The sequence below is a fragment of the Ovis canadensis genome, chromosome 9, assembly GCF_042477335.2.
Source record: "Ovis canadensis isolate MfBH-ARS-UI-01 breed Bighorn chromosome 9, ARS-UI_OviCan_v2, whole genome shotgun sequence".
Lineage (NCBI taxonomy): Eukaryota > Metazoa > Chordata > Mammalia > Artiodactyla > Bovidae > Ovis > Ovis canadensis.
Genome location: NC_091253.1, coordinates 96,056,853 through 96,070,557, shown reverse-complemented (window position 1 = coordinate 96,070,557; position 13,705 = coordinate 96,056,853). Strand labels below are relative to the sequence as shown.

The window sequence follows — 13,705 nt, the reverse complement described above, 5'->3', positions numbered from 1 at the left end:
GGTCCGTCTAGTCAAGGCTATGGTTTTTCCAGTAGTCATGTATGCATGTGAGAGTTGAACTGTGAAGAAGGCTGAGCACCACAGAATTGGTGCTTTTGAACTGTGGTGTTGGAGAAGACTCTTGAGAGTCCCTTGGACTGCAAGGAGATCCAACTAGTCCATTCTGAAGGAGATCAGCCCTGGGATTTCTTTGGAAGGAATGATGCTAAAGCTGAAACTCTAGTACTTTGCCCACTTCGTGTGAAGAGTTGACTCATTGGAAAAGACTCTGATTCTGGGAGGGATTGGGGGCAGGAAGAGAAGGGGATGACAGAGGATGACATTGCTGGATGGCATCACGGACTCGATGGATGTGAGTCTGTGAGTGAACTCCAGGAGATGGTGATGGACAGAGAGGCCTGGCGTGCTGCAATTCATGGGGTCACAAAGAGTCGGACACGGCTGAGCGACTGAACTGAACTGAACTGAAAGGAACTTCTCTAGGCACAAACTTAAGAGAAGGAAAAGACCTTCAAATATAAACCCAGAACAATTAAGAAAATGGTAATAAGATCATACATATTGATACTTATCTTAAATGTAAATGGATTAGATGCACCAACCAAAGACAGTGGATTTGCTGGGTGGATTAAAAAAAGACCCATATGTATTCTGTTTACAGAAGACCCACTGCAGACCTAGGGACACTGACAGACTGAGAGTAAAGGAATGGTAGAATGTATTCTCTGCAAGTGGAGATCATAATAAAACTGAAGCAGCAATACTGATATCAGAAAAAATAGGCTTCAAAGCAAAGGCTGTTGTAAGAGACGAGGAGGACACTACATAATGATCAATAATTCAGTCCAAGAAAAAGATAAAACAATTATAAATATATATGCACCCAACACAGGGGCACCTCAAAACAGAACCCATTTGCAGAGCAGCAGTGAAGATGCAGACATAGAGAAAAGACTTGTGGACTCAGTGGGGGAAGGAGAGGGTGGGACAAACAGAGAATAGTATGTAAATATATACATTACCAATGTAAAATAGAGAGCAAGTGGGAATTTGCTGTGTGACACGGGGGGCTCAATGAAGTGCTCTGTGACAAGCCAGAGGGTTGGGATGGGGTGGAAGATGGGAAGGGGGACTCAGGAGGGAGGGGACATGTGTATACCTGTGGCTGACTCATCTTGATGTAGGGCAGAAACCAACACAGTATTGTAAAGCAATTTTCCTCCAATTAAAAAAAAAAAACTATATAAAAAAAACACAAACATGGCAGCTAAACAATGTGCTACTAAATAACCAATGGATCACTGAAGAAAATGAAAGTTAAACCTTCCAAAACCTATGGGATGCTGCAAAAGCAGTTCTAAGAAAGAAGTTTATAGCAATATACTCCTACCACTTTTACCTCAAGAAACAAGGAAAAAAACCTAACCTTACACTTAAAACAACTAGAGAAAGAACAAATAAAACCTGAAGTTAAGTAGAAGGAAATAAATCATAAAGATCAGAGCAGAAATTAATGAAATAGAGACAGAGAAAATAATTGCAAAGATTGATGAAGTTAAGAGATGGTTCTTTGAAAAGCAAAAGTGATAAACCTTTAGTCAGACTCATCCAGGGAAAAAAAAAGAGAGAAGACTCAAATCAATAAAATTAGTAGTGAGAAAAGTTACAACTGGCTCTACAAAAATACAAAGGATCATAAAAGACTACTATGAGCAACTGTATGCTAATAAAATGGATGACCTTGAAGAAATTGACATATTATTAGAAAGATACAGTCTCCCAAGATTGAATCATGAAGAATCAGAAAATATGGCAGACCAATCACAAATACTGAAATTGCAACTGTGAATAAAAAACTCCCACCAAACAAAAATCCAGGCCATGATGGCTTCACAGTCAAATTCTATCAAACATTTAGAGAAGAGCTAATACCTATCCTTCTGAAACTGTTCCAAAAAATTGCAGAGGAAGGAACATTTCCAAACTCATTTTATGAGGCCACCATCACCCTGATACCAAAACCAGAAAAAGATACCATGAAAAAAGAAAATTACAGGCCAATATCACTGATGACCATAGATGCAAAAATTCTCAACAAAATACTAGCAATCTGAATCCCACAATACATTAAAAAGATCATACATATTGATCAAATGGGCTTCATACCAGGGATGCAAGTATTTTTCAAGATCTACATATCAGTCAGTGTGATAAACCACATCAATAAATGAAGAATAAAAAATACATGATCATCTCAGTTAATACATAAAAGGTTTCAATAAAATTCAGTGCCTATTTTTGCTAAAATGTCTCCAGAAAGTGAGCACAGAGAGAATACACTTCAACATAATAAAAAGCCATAAGACAAGCCTACAGCTAACATCATAGTCAACAGTGAAAATCTGAAAGTATTTCCTCAAAGATAAGGAAGAAGACAAGAATTCCATTCTTTCCACTTATCGAACACAGTTTGGAAGTCCAATCCACGGTAATCAGAGAAGAAAACGAATACAAGGAATCCAAATGGGGAAAGAAGAAGTAAAACAGTCATTGCTTGCAGATGACATGATGCTATACACAGAAGATCTTAAAGATGCTACCAGAGAGCTACTAGAAATCATCAATGAATTTGGTAGATTTGCAGGTTACAAAGCTAATAGAAACGTCACTTTGCCAACAAAAGTTCGTATAGTCAAAGCTATGGTTTTTCCAGTAGCCATGTACGGATGTGAGAGTTGGACGGTAGAGAAGGCTGAGCACTGAAGAATAAATGCTTCTGAACCATGGTGTTGGAGAAGACTCTTGAGAGTCCTGTTAACTGCAAGGAGATCCAACCAGTCCATCCTAAAGGAAATCAGTCCTGAATATTCATTGGGAGGACTGATGTTGAAGCTGAAACTCCAATACTTTGGCCACCTGATGCGAAGAACTGACTCATTTGAAAAGACCCTGATGTTGGGAAAGATTGAAGGTGGGAGAGAAGGGGATGACAGAGGATGAGATGGTTGGATGGCATCACCAACTCAATGGACATGAATTTGAGCAAACTCTGGGGGATAGTGAGGGACAGGGAAGCCGGCTGCACTGCAGTCCATGGGGTCGTAAAGAGTCAGATATGACTGAGCAACTGAACAACAACAACAAAGATTTGCAAGTTACAAAATTAATACACAGAAATCACTTGCATTTCTATACATTAACAATGAAATATTAGTAAGAGATATTCAAGAAACAATTCCATTTATTATCACACCAAAAAGAATAAAATACCTAAGAATAAGATTATTTGAAGAGACTAAAGACCTATACTCAGAAAACTATAAGATGTTGATGAAAGAAATCAAAGGCACAAAGAGATGGAAAGATATAACATGTTTGTAGATTAGAAGAATCGATATTGGCTAAATTACCATACTACCCAAGGCAATCTACAGATTCAGTGCACTCCCTATCAAATCACCAGTGGCATTTTTCATAGAATTAGAACAAAAAATCTTAAAGTTTGTATGGAGACACAATAGACCCAGAATGGCCAAAGCAGTCTTGAAAAAGAAAGAGCTCTAAGAACCATGTGCCCTGATTTCAGATTATACTACAAATCAAAACAGGATGGGACTAGAACAAAAATAGAAACATAGATTAATGGAACAGGATTGAAAGTGCAGAAATGAACTCACACACTTCTGGTTAATTAATCTATGACAAAGGAGGCAAGACAACATAATGTTGGAAAGATGGTCTCTTCAACAAAAGGTGCTGGGAAAATTGGACAGCGACATGTAAAAAATGAAATTTGTGTGCTGTGTGTTTAGCTGCTTAGTTATGTCCAAACCTTTGCTACCCCATGGACTGTATTCCACCAGGCTCCTCTGTCCATGGGGATTCTCCAGGCAATACTGGAGTGGGTTCACGTGCCCTCTTCCAGAGATCCAACCTAGAGATCTAACCCAGGTCTCCCACAGTGCAGGCAGATTCTTTACCATCAGAGCCACCAGGGAAGCTCAAGAATACTGGAGTCCTTCTCCAGGGGATCTTCCTGATCCAGGAATCAACCCAGGGTTTCTTGTTTGGCAGGTGGATTCTTTACTAGCTGAGCTATCAGGGAAGTCCTGGAGCGGGTTGCCATGCCCTCCTCCAGGAGATCTTCTCAACCCAGGGACTGAACCTAGGCCTCCCACATAGCAGGTGAATTCTTTACCTTCTGAGTCACCAGCAAAGCCCACATGTTAAAAAGTGAAATTAGATCATTCTTTGACATCATACAGAAAAATAAGCTCAAAATGGTTTAAAGATCTAAATATGACAATGAACACGATAACACTCCCAGAGGAAAACATAGGCAGAGCACTCTGATGTAAATCACAGCAATGTCTTTCTTAATCTGTCTCCCAGAATATGGAAATAAAAACAAAAATATGCAAATAGGATGTACTTAAACTCAAAACTTTTGCATAGCAAAGGAAACAATAAAGAAAAGACATACTGGGAAAAAATATTTGCTAAGAATGTGACTGACAAGGAGTTAGTTTCCAAAACTTACCAACAGCTCATGATACTTAACAGCATTAAAATAAATAATCCAGTTTAGAAATGGGCAGAAGACCTAAATAGACATTTCTCAAAAGAAGATATACCGATGACCAAGAAGCACATAACAAGATGTTCAACATCACTAATTATTAGACAAAAGCAATTCAAAACCTCAGTGAGGTATCATCTCACACCAGCCAGAATTTGTTGTTTAGTCACTCCGTCACGTCTGACTCTTTGTGACCCCATGGACTGCAGCATGCCAGGCTTCCCCTGATCATTTTCCAGCCAGAATGGCTATCATCAAACCACAATGGTCGTTCACAAACAGTAAGTGCTGGAGAGGGTGTGGAGAGAAGGGAGCCCTCCTACATTGTTGGTGTGAATGTAAAGTGGTACTGCTACTATATAGCACAGTATGGAGGGTTCTTAAAAATCTAAAAACAGAGCTAACATATGACCCTGCAGTCCCACTCCTGGGGATATATCTGGAGCAAAATATAATCTGAAAGGGTACACGCAACCTGTGTTCATTGCAGCACTGTATACACTAGCCAAGAAATGGAAGCAACCTAAATGTCTGTTGACAGTAATGGATAATTGTATGTGTAGACAATGAAATATTACTCAGCTATTGAAAGGAATGAAATAATGTCATGTGCAGCAACATGGATGGACCTAGAGATTGTCATAGTGAATAAAGTAAGTCAGATAGAGAAGGAGAAATATTGTATGATAGCCTTTATATGTGGAACCTAAAAAAAAAATGATGCAAATGTACTTACAGAGCATAAAGAGACTCGCAAACTTAAAGAACAAACTTATGGTTGTTGGGGAAAAGGATTGGGGAAGGGGTAGTTAAGGAGTTTGGGATGGGCATGTACACACTGCTGTATTTAACGTGGGTAACCAGCAAAGACCTTCCATAGCACATGGAACTCTGCTCAATATTAGTGGCAGCCGGGATGGGAGGGGAGTTTGGGAAAGAGTGGATACATATGTATGCATGGCTGAGTCCTTTTGCTTCCCACCTGAAATTATCACAACGTTGTTAGTCTGCTACACTGCAATAAAAAAAATAACCAAAAGTAAAACTGAGAAACAGTGTTAGCTCTTAAGTTGTCCCATGTTTTGCAACAGAGGGTAGATGGAGCCTATATAGATATTTTTCATAACATATGGTACATAGAGTCACAAAATAAAATTCAACTAAGTACACTTAGAGGTCTATTGGGTTTCTTCAGTAATTCCTTAATTGAGCAGCAGCCCATCTACCAAATCAAAAGGCTCTCTGAAGAGCTAAACAAAAGGAGTTATAGTCAGGAAGACAGGAAAAGGGAGTTTTTAGCAGAGTGGATTGTTTCAGGTAAGTTCACCTTCCTGTGGGATATGGAAGGGCACATTACCTCCCTGGTGTTGACCAGGTAATTCCAGGCTGACTGACTCAGGTTATATTCCTGGAATAAGGTAAAACTTCACTTAAGTTAGGTATTAATTCTTGATTTGCTTACATGGGGCTTAGCACAAATGACTCCGCAGTGGGCCTGTTGTCTCTTTTTTTAACAATCATTAAGTGCACCATGAAAGGGTCAAGTTAAAAACATAATTAACTCAATGGCAAACTTAAGGATTAGCTCAAAGAATCATGGCTCACAGTAAACTAGTGTTTGCATACAGTACTGTGGTATTCAAGGCAGGAAATACAGTTTCTAGTGCCAGCCACATAAATGTTTCAAAAGATTCAATAAAAGAATGTTCTGGATTTGCTTTTGTTCTGATGCAGGAAATTTTTGTTGAGTCAAAGTTTCTGTGCTATAACTTAAATTTCCTGGAAGTAAATGAAAGTTAAATGTGTGGTGCTCTCTCTATGGTATTCTTTGTGATTTTGCTTTTCTCCAAAAAATGTAGAGAATAAAAGGCTTCTAAGGGCAAGGCTGCTTGGTTTTCATGTATTTTGTGTCAACTTCAGAGTCATTACCATAGTTGAATTTGCTGCAAGTTGTTAAAGAAATTACATATGAGTTGATGAGTTCGATATGGTCTTTCTTTCACAGAATTCCTCCACCTCGAGCTCCCCCAATGAACATCCTCTCTGCGGTCATCACTGAAGCCTTTGGAGTGGCACTTGTCGGCTATGTGGCCTCACTGGCTCTTGCGCAAGGATCTGCCAAAAAATTCAGATACTCAGTTGATGACAATCAGGTGTAGTATGTCCCAGTCCCTCTCCACACCTCTCCATAGCTACTGTGTCATTTTGACGTGTACTCCCAGATGCTGAAAATGTTGAACTTATGAAAAATACAGCTCTCCTAAGTGTATAACAAGAATGGATAGCACAAGCCAAAACAAAAATCTGTAAATCATTGATAGAAAGGTGAAAATCTGAGCTTTGTGGGTTGGTTATAGTACACTTTTGTTTTTAAATAGAGGGATATCTTGATGTTCCTTTTGTTTTTAGGAGAAAATCTAAATATATTTATGATTGCATGCCAACTTTAAAAAAAAATTCGGATTTCAAAGTACAAAGAACACTATTACTCTTCTTAGTGAAAAACTAAAGGATGAAAGGGCTTCTCAGCATACAAAGGATGCAGATTTTATTGAGAATGTTTCTGAATCTACTTCTGCTAGTGTTCTGTCCCAAAGCCCATGGCCCTACATTCCTACACAGGTCTGCAGACATAGCTGTGCAGGAGAGGTTAGAAGGCCAAAGTACGTCTGTCTAAATCTCACTCTGAAATGGTTTCTATGCCCCAGTTTTGTCATCTGTACAAAAAGCAGACTTATTCATTCAACAGATGTGTATTGAACCCTACTGTATGGCAGACACCGGTCTAGGAACAAGGGATAGAATGGTGCATAACACAGGCTGTGTCTTTCTTCATCTCAGAATCGCCCAGTGGCTTCCCATAGTACTTAGATTAAAAGCCTATTGCCAAGGCTTACAAGGCCCTACCTGACCTTGCTACCATCCCTTTTCTTCTATGATCTCATATTTTTTTTGTAGCCTGTTCTAGCCTCACTTCCTTCCTTGTTTTTTTCTTGAGTTTACTAGCTATGTTGCTAGCTCAGGATGTCTGTACTTGCTGTTCCCTTTTCCAGAAATTCTATACCCTCAAGTAGCTGCATTCCTCCTTTATTTAAATATTTCCTTCTTAGAGAGGCCTTGCTTGGTAAGCTAAAATCCCAGTCTCCAAAACTTTCCACTCTCTGTTTTACTTTCTGTATTCATCTTGTTTATTGGTAGCATCTCTCCACTAGAACACCAGTCTGTGAGGGCAGGGATTTTTATCTGTGTTCCTGGCAACAGCAGAAGCAGAAAAGTATGAGGAAGCTTCTGCAGGAATCCAGGTGACATCTGATGACCTGGCCCAGGATGTAGCAATGAAGGGGCTGGGAAGTGGACAGATTGTGAATTGGATGTGGGCACCATCTGGGCAAAGGGGAAGTCAAGACTCTGTCTGAAGCTTTTGGCCCAAACAAATAGAGCTTGAGGTGGGGAAGGGTGTGGGAGGACCAGAGAGGAAGTATGTAGAGCAATAGCCTGATTAATTAAGCTTGGGATACCTGTTAACCATTCAAATGAAAATGCTGAGTAATAGCTTGCCTATACCAGTCTAAGTTCAAAAGAGTGGTCTAGGCTTAGAGATATAAATATGGCAGCTGTCAACATGTTTTGGGGTAGCTCAGAATAGAGAAAGAAGTGATCTAATATTTGTGATTGTTTGTATGAGAAGGGACCACAGAGGAGGCTGAGAAGCGGTGGGCAGGGAGGTCGGAGGAAACCGGGAGGGTGAGAGGCTCAGGAGGGACCAGGAAGGAGGCTTGAAGGCGGAGAATGCGAGCGATCGTGTCAAATGCCACCTTTACTGCCTGGGGAGGTAGGAATTAACCATCGGATTTTGCACTCTGGAGGTCATAGGTGGAGTGGTGGGAACAAAACCCTTTATTGTAGTAACTTGAAACCTGAGTAAGTGGCAGCAGATACAGTAAATACCTTGTGCTTCCCTATAAAGTTGTTATTGTTACAGGATTGAATGAGTAAAGGGCTCAGAACAGTTTCTGGCTCATTGTAAGCACTCAGTAAATGTTAGCTATTTTTAGAATGATGGTTAAATTCCAACTAGTGGAGAGAACAGAAATAGAGTACAAAAGACGTCTCATTCTATGGCAAGCTTTATCTTTGGCCTCTAAAATTTGGGCTTCTCAGGTGGCACAGTGGTAAGAATCCACCTGTCCGTGCAGGAGACGCTAGCGATGCAGGTTCCATCTCTGGATCAGGAAGATCGCATCGAGTAGGAAACGGCAACCCACTCCAGTACTCTTGCTTCAATAAACAGACTCCTCCATGGACAGAGGAGTCTGGCCGGCTATAGTCCATGGTGTCGTAAAGAGTTGGGCATGACTGAGCACATCTCACACACACACACACACACACACACACACACACACACACACACGCTTAAAGTGGATTGTGATTAGGAAATGATACATTTCCCTGCTATCATTCCGGTAGGAATTCCTGGCTCATGGCCTCAGCAACGTGATCGCTTCGTTCTTCTTCTGTATTCCAAGTGCGGCTGCCATGGGAAGAACTGCTGGCCTCTACAGCACAGGAGCAAAGACACAGGTAACTTTATTCTCCAGCAGGCGCAGGACTGAGAGAGAGCAATGAGCGTCTCTCTACATTCCCGAGACTATTGCTATTTCTTTAGTCTCTGGAAACTAGCATCAAGCCAGTTTATTTGGTCTCTTTCTTAGGAACAATCCTTGAGAAGCTGAAGGATTCAATGAGCAGACAAAAGGAAAAAAGTCCTGTACTAGGGGCAGTTTTCTTGTTGTCAATCGTTGAGCAAAAGCTCCCTCTAGTGGTGCCTCTGATTTTACTTTTTGCTAATCTAACCCGTCAGTTTGAAATGTTAAAATCTTAGTTCATTTCCTTTATTTATTTATTTATTTTGGTATTAATTTTATTAATTTTTTATTTTTTTAATTAGTTTTTTATTTTTTTAATTTTAATATCTTTAATTCTTACATGCGTTCCCTTTAAATAGAATGAAAGCCATTGTATGCAACATCAGTCCCTGATCCTGAAATTCCCGTCTATAGAGATGTACAAGTCTGTGAATAAGTAACACAATGTCTATCCACATTTTGGCTTAATGAAACAATTGTGTGTTTTAGGAACTCAAATCAATTTGACATTTTAGAGCCTCCTGTACACTAGTTATTATGCTCGATACTAGTAAGATATCAACGGTGGTAATTAAGATGATTCTGTGATGGTGAGGATGGTGGTGGTGTTGGTGGAAGCATATGTTGAGTTATATACCAAGCATTGCATGTCATGCTTTTTTCTAAATAAATGAACTCATTTAATATTTTAGGAAACTCTATGAATGAGGCATAATTATTATCCTAGGTTTCCACATGAAAACATTGAGGAAAAGAGGGTTAAACTAACTTACCCAGGTCACGGAGCTAGGAAGTGGCAGAGCTGAGATTTGAATCCAGATAGATTACTCCAAATCTTGTATTTTTAACCACTGTTCTATACAAGGAAATTCATGTGTGTGTTTGTTTAATACATTAACACGAACAGCTAACCATTGTTGAAACAGTTCGTGCATATTTTATTTTATTTTTAGGACTTCTAAATTTTATTACTTGGTTGGGATGGGTCTTTGTTGCTGCACATAGGCTTTCTCCAGTTGCAGTCGGTGGGGGGCGCTCTTTGTCACCCTGCATGAGCTCCGCACTGCAGCGGCTTCTCTTGCAGAGCGCACGCTATAGTCATGCGCTTCAGGAGTTGCAGCACGTGGGCTCAGTAGTTGTGGCACATGGCTTTGTCGCTCTGCGGCATGTAGGATCTTCTTGGACCAGATATCCAACTGGTGTCTCTTGCACTGCAAGTGAACCTTTATCTACAGAGCAACAAATCCATTATTTAGTAGCCTACTTTATATTAAGCCCTTTTGGGGGTGTTGTAGAAGAGTAAATTTGAAAAGTGTATAGTTCTTGACCTTGGGAGAAAGTGGCAAGAGAAATATGGGTAAATGAACATTAAAATGTAGTATACAAGTAATAAAATTATTGATGAATGTACCATGGTGCAGGGGGGAAGCAGTAACAAATTCTGAATCTCTAATAGTGTGACATATTATTGCCACAACTCATCAGCAGAGATGTGTAATTCTCATTCACTGTTGTTTTACATGACAATTTGATTTTTAGGCAGCTCGTGATTTAAAGCATAAGTTCATAATGTGCATTGGCACAAACATTTTTGCAGACTCTCAAATATTTGTAATCTAAATTTGAATGTTTAATATATAGTGTACTCACATATCATCCCTTACTCTGAAGACTTACATCTATAAAATTCTAGGATTCTATAGTGATTTCCACCTCATTTCTTACAAGGATGAATGTGTGAGATTTCCTTTCATCAGTTCTGCATGATATTCTCTTTGTTAGAGTTCAGAAGAAATAAAAGGCACCCAAAATACTAATTCAGAGAAGCAAAGCTCAGCAGCACCGTATTTTTGTGCTGTTTTGCTTGTTGAGATTGTCCCTAATCTGCTCAACTAGTCCCATTAAACTGCACAAGGAAGTAATCTGATTTAATGTGCATACCCCAATTGAGGATGTGTTCCCATGGTAGTCATTTTGGCATTTCAACTATTAAGTTTACATGGGGATAACAGATATGATTTGAAGAAGACACTGGGACAGCCAAGTCTTAAAAGTTTTGTTTTAAATAGGCTATTTGTGAAACCAGCTTTCCATGTGACAAGACTTCATAAAGTGAGCCCTTAAAATATCTCCCTTTCTCTCGTACGTACTAGACTTATACCCAGTAAGTTAATCTAGAAGAATGAAAATCTTTTAACTTTCAGGCTAATAATAGCCAATCATTTCATTTTATTTCTGTAGAAAGATAGCTTTTAAAATGCAGATATGGCCTTGTTCCTTCCTCCCAGACCCCATAACAGGTCTTAGCTCTCTGACCTTTCAGCTACCCAAACTGTGTACTTCCCCCCCGCAGCCTCATCCTGGACTGTTCGCCTCGCTCTCAGCTCTCTAATCACTGCACCTCCTTCTTCGTGACTCTGGTGTCTTCCTTTTATCCCTTTTATCTCTGTGGCTGCTTCCTCTTCCCTTCTAAACTCCTCCCATTCATCAGATTGCATTAAGACTTCTGGGCCAGCTGTGTTCTTTTCTTCAGAGACCTTAGCTCTACTGGACTTTCCATGTTTATCAGTGTAATTATGCGATTGAAGTCTGCCTTCTGCCCTTAACTTCAGCTCCTAGAGAGTCCCTGTCTGCTTTTGTTCTCTATATCGTCAGTGTTCAGCCCAAGACTTAGCACATAGTAGGTGTTCACTAAGTGTGGAAAGAATGAATGAAAAATGAAAGTATTGGATGATTATAAACTAGTTAATTTTGCTGATTTAAGAAGGGACAGATCAAGTCAGGCAAGAGCTTTTATTCTCACTTAATACTTGAAATACATTTGAAATCAGGAAAAATGCTTTCATTTGAAATCAGGCTTAGGATCACAGACTTTGGAGAAGCAATGTTGAATAGTGTCAACTTCAAAAAATGAACAACAGGAGAGAGTTGTGAGTTCAGTTTTATTTGGGGAAAAATGAGGACTGCAGCCCAAGAGCCAGCACCTCAGACAGCTCTTGAGACACTCTGAAGAGGCAGAGGGAAGGTCAGTGTACACCTGATTTTGGTGAAGGGGGGATACATGCTGTCAAGCATCTATTTTTTCCAGATGGTTTCTGCTAGTCTCATGAGGCTTTCTGCTACTCACAAGAAAGTCACCACCATGAAGGATTTTAGTGCTTTTCTAGTTGTGAGAAGATATAAGAATTGGGCTCATAAAATCAGCTCCTGAAAATATCTAACAATCCGAAGACCGTCCTGCCAGTTTTTAGCACAGAGAGCCTCATTTCTGCTCTCCACCCTGAACTTTCTTCAGGGAATGTTCTAAATCAGCAGCTGCCATAACTCATGATTTCCTCCCTGTAGAGGCAGATGGCAAGTGCCAATTTGCAGTGGACCATAGAAACACAATGGCTACATAGGTAATTGAAATTTTCAGGTAGTTATGTTTTAAAAAGTAGAAGGAAACTGGTAATATTAGTTTTAATACTATATTTTCATTTACTTAATGAAGTAAAAGTATTATTTCAACAAATAACTTATGTAAAAACTATTAATGATGTATTTTATATTCTTTTTTTAAATTAAGATTTCAAAATCTGGTGTGTATCTTACATTTACAGCATCTCCTACACCCACCAGCTACATTCCAAATGCTCATGGGTCACACATGGCTATATGAGACAGCACATTTGGAACCATTTTATATACAAATGAGTTGATTATCAAGCCTTTCAATACTTTAGAAAATCAAATAAAAACATTTGAATTAAAACAACAAAAGATACTAATCGTTGAATACCAAGTGCCATAGTCAAAGGCCCAAAGACATTTCTGTCCTCCACATGTCAGAACGTTTTTATTGAGATTTCCTTTAGATGTGGCATGCAGAACATGGCTATTTAGGAATAAGAAACTCTTGGTGCTGCCTAGATATATAGCACAAATAAGTGTGGTGGGTCTCTCTTCTTTCCTTGCCTTTAAAGAATGTTAATTAGGGGAGAAAGCACTGTAACCCTCCCCACCCCTATTGCCCTGTGTTATTATTATTATTATTATTATTTTGCTTCCAACAAAGCGGACAGTGTTCTTCGGGCAGTTTGAGAGGCACAGTCAAACCATGAGGGTGAGAGGCAGCGCCTGTTGCAGGCAGAGCTCAGCCACAGCTGAAAATGAGGGCAGGCATGGTTTCTGTGGCACTGAGCTTGCCCCTGGGTCCTAATTTGCCAAATTATATTCCTTTATTCTTTCAGAATTTGTCTTATTGCTTCCAACTTCAATTTAAATCCTCTTACTGCCATTCCGCTGCTTTCCAGAAAGCTGTGGAGACTGTGAGTGCTAGACAGTGTTTGCATTCTTTGAAAACTACTTAGGAAGGAAATGGCTAGCATGTCCTTCTCCCTCCAGCCGTGTCTACAGGTATAGGTAGGTTGTGGACTTAAAAAATATTCACAACCTAAAAGTTTAGAATTATGTTTTATTCAGTGGGAATTCTTAAGAC

The 13,705-nt window shown here is 39.6% G+C and overlaps 1 protein-coding gene across 4 annotated transcripts in view; it reads left to right on the top strand.

Moving 5' to 3' along the window:
- The window catches only part of SLC26A7 (solute carrier family 26 member 7), a 147,204-nt gene that overhangs the window by 69,589 nt on the left and 63,910 nt on the right, over positions 1 to 13,705 (top strand). For all 4 annotated transcript variants that reach the window (XM_069600647.1, XM_069600649.1, XM_069600646.1 and 1 more), the window contains 2 exons: positions 6,585 to 6,732; positions 9,047 to 9,160. In XM_069600647.1, coding sequence (XP_069456748.1) covers positions 6,585 to 6,732; positions 9,047 to 9,160 — 262 coding nt within the window. The remainder of the gene's footprint in view (positions 1 to 6,584; positions 6,733 to 9,046; positions 9,161 to 13,705) is intronic.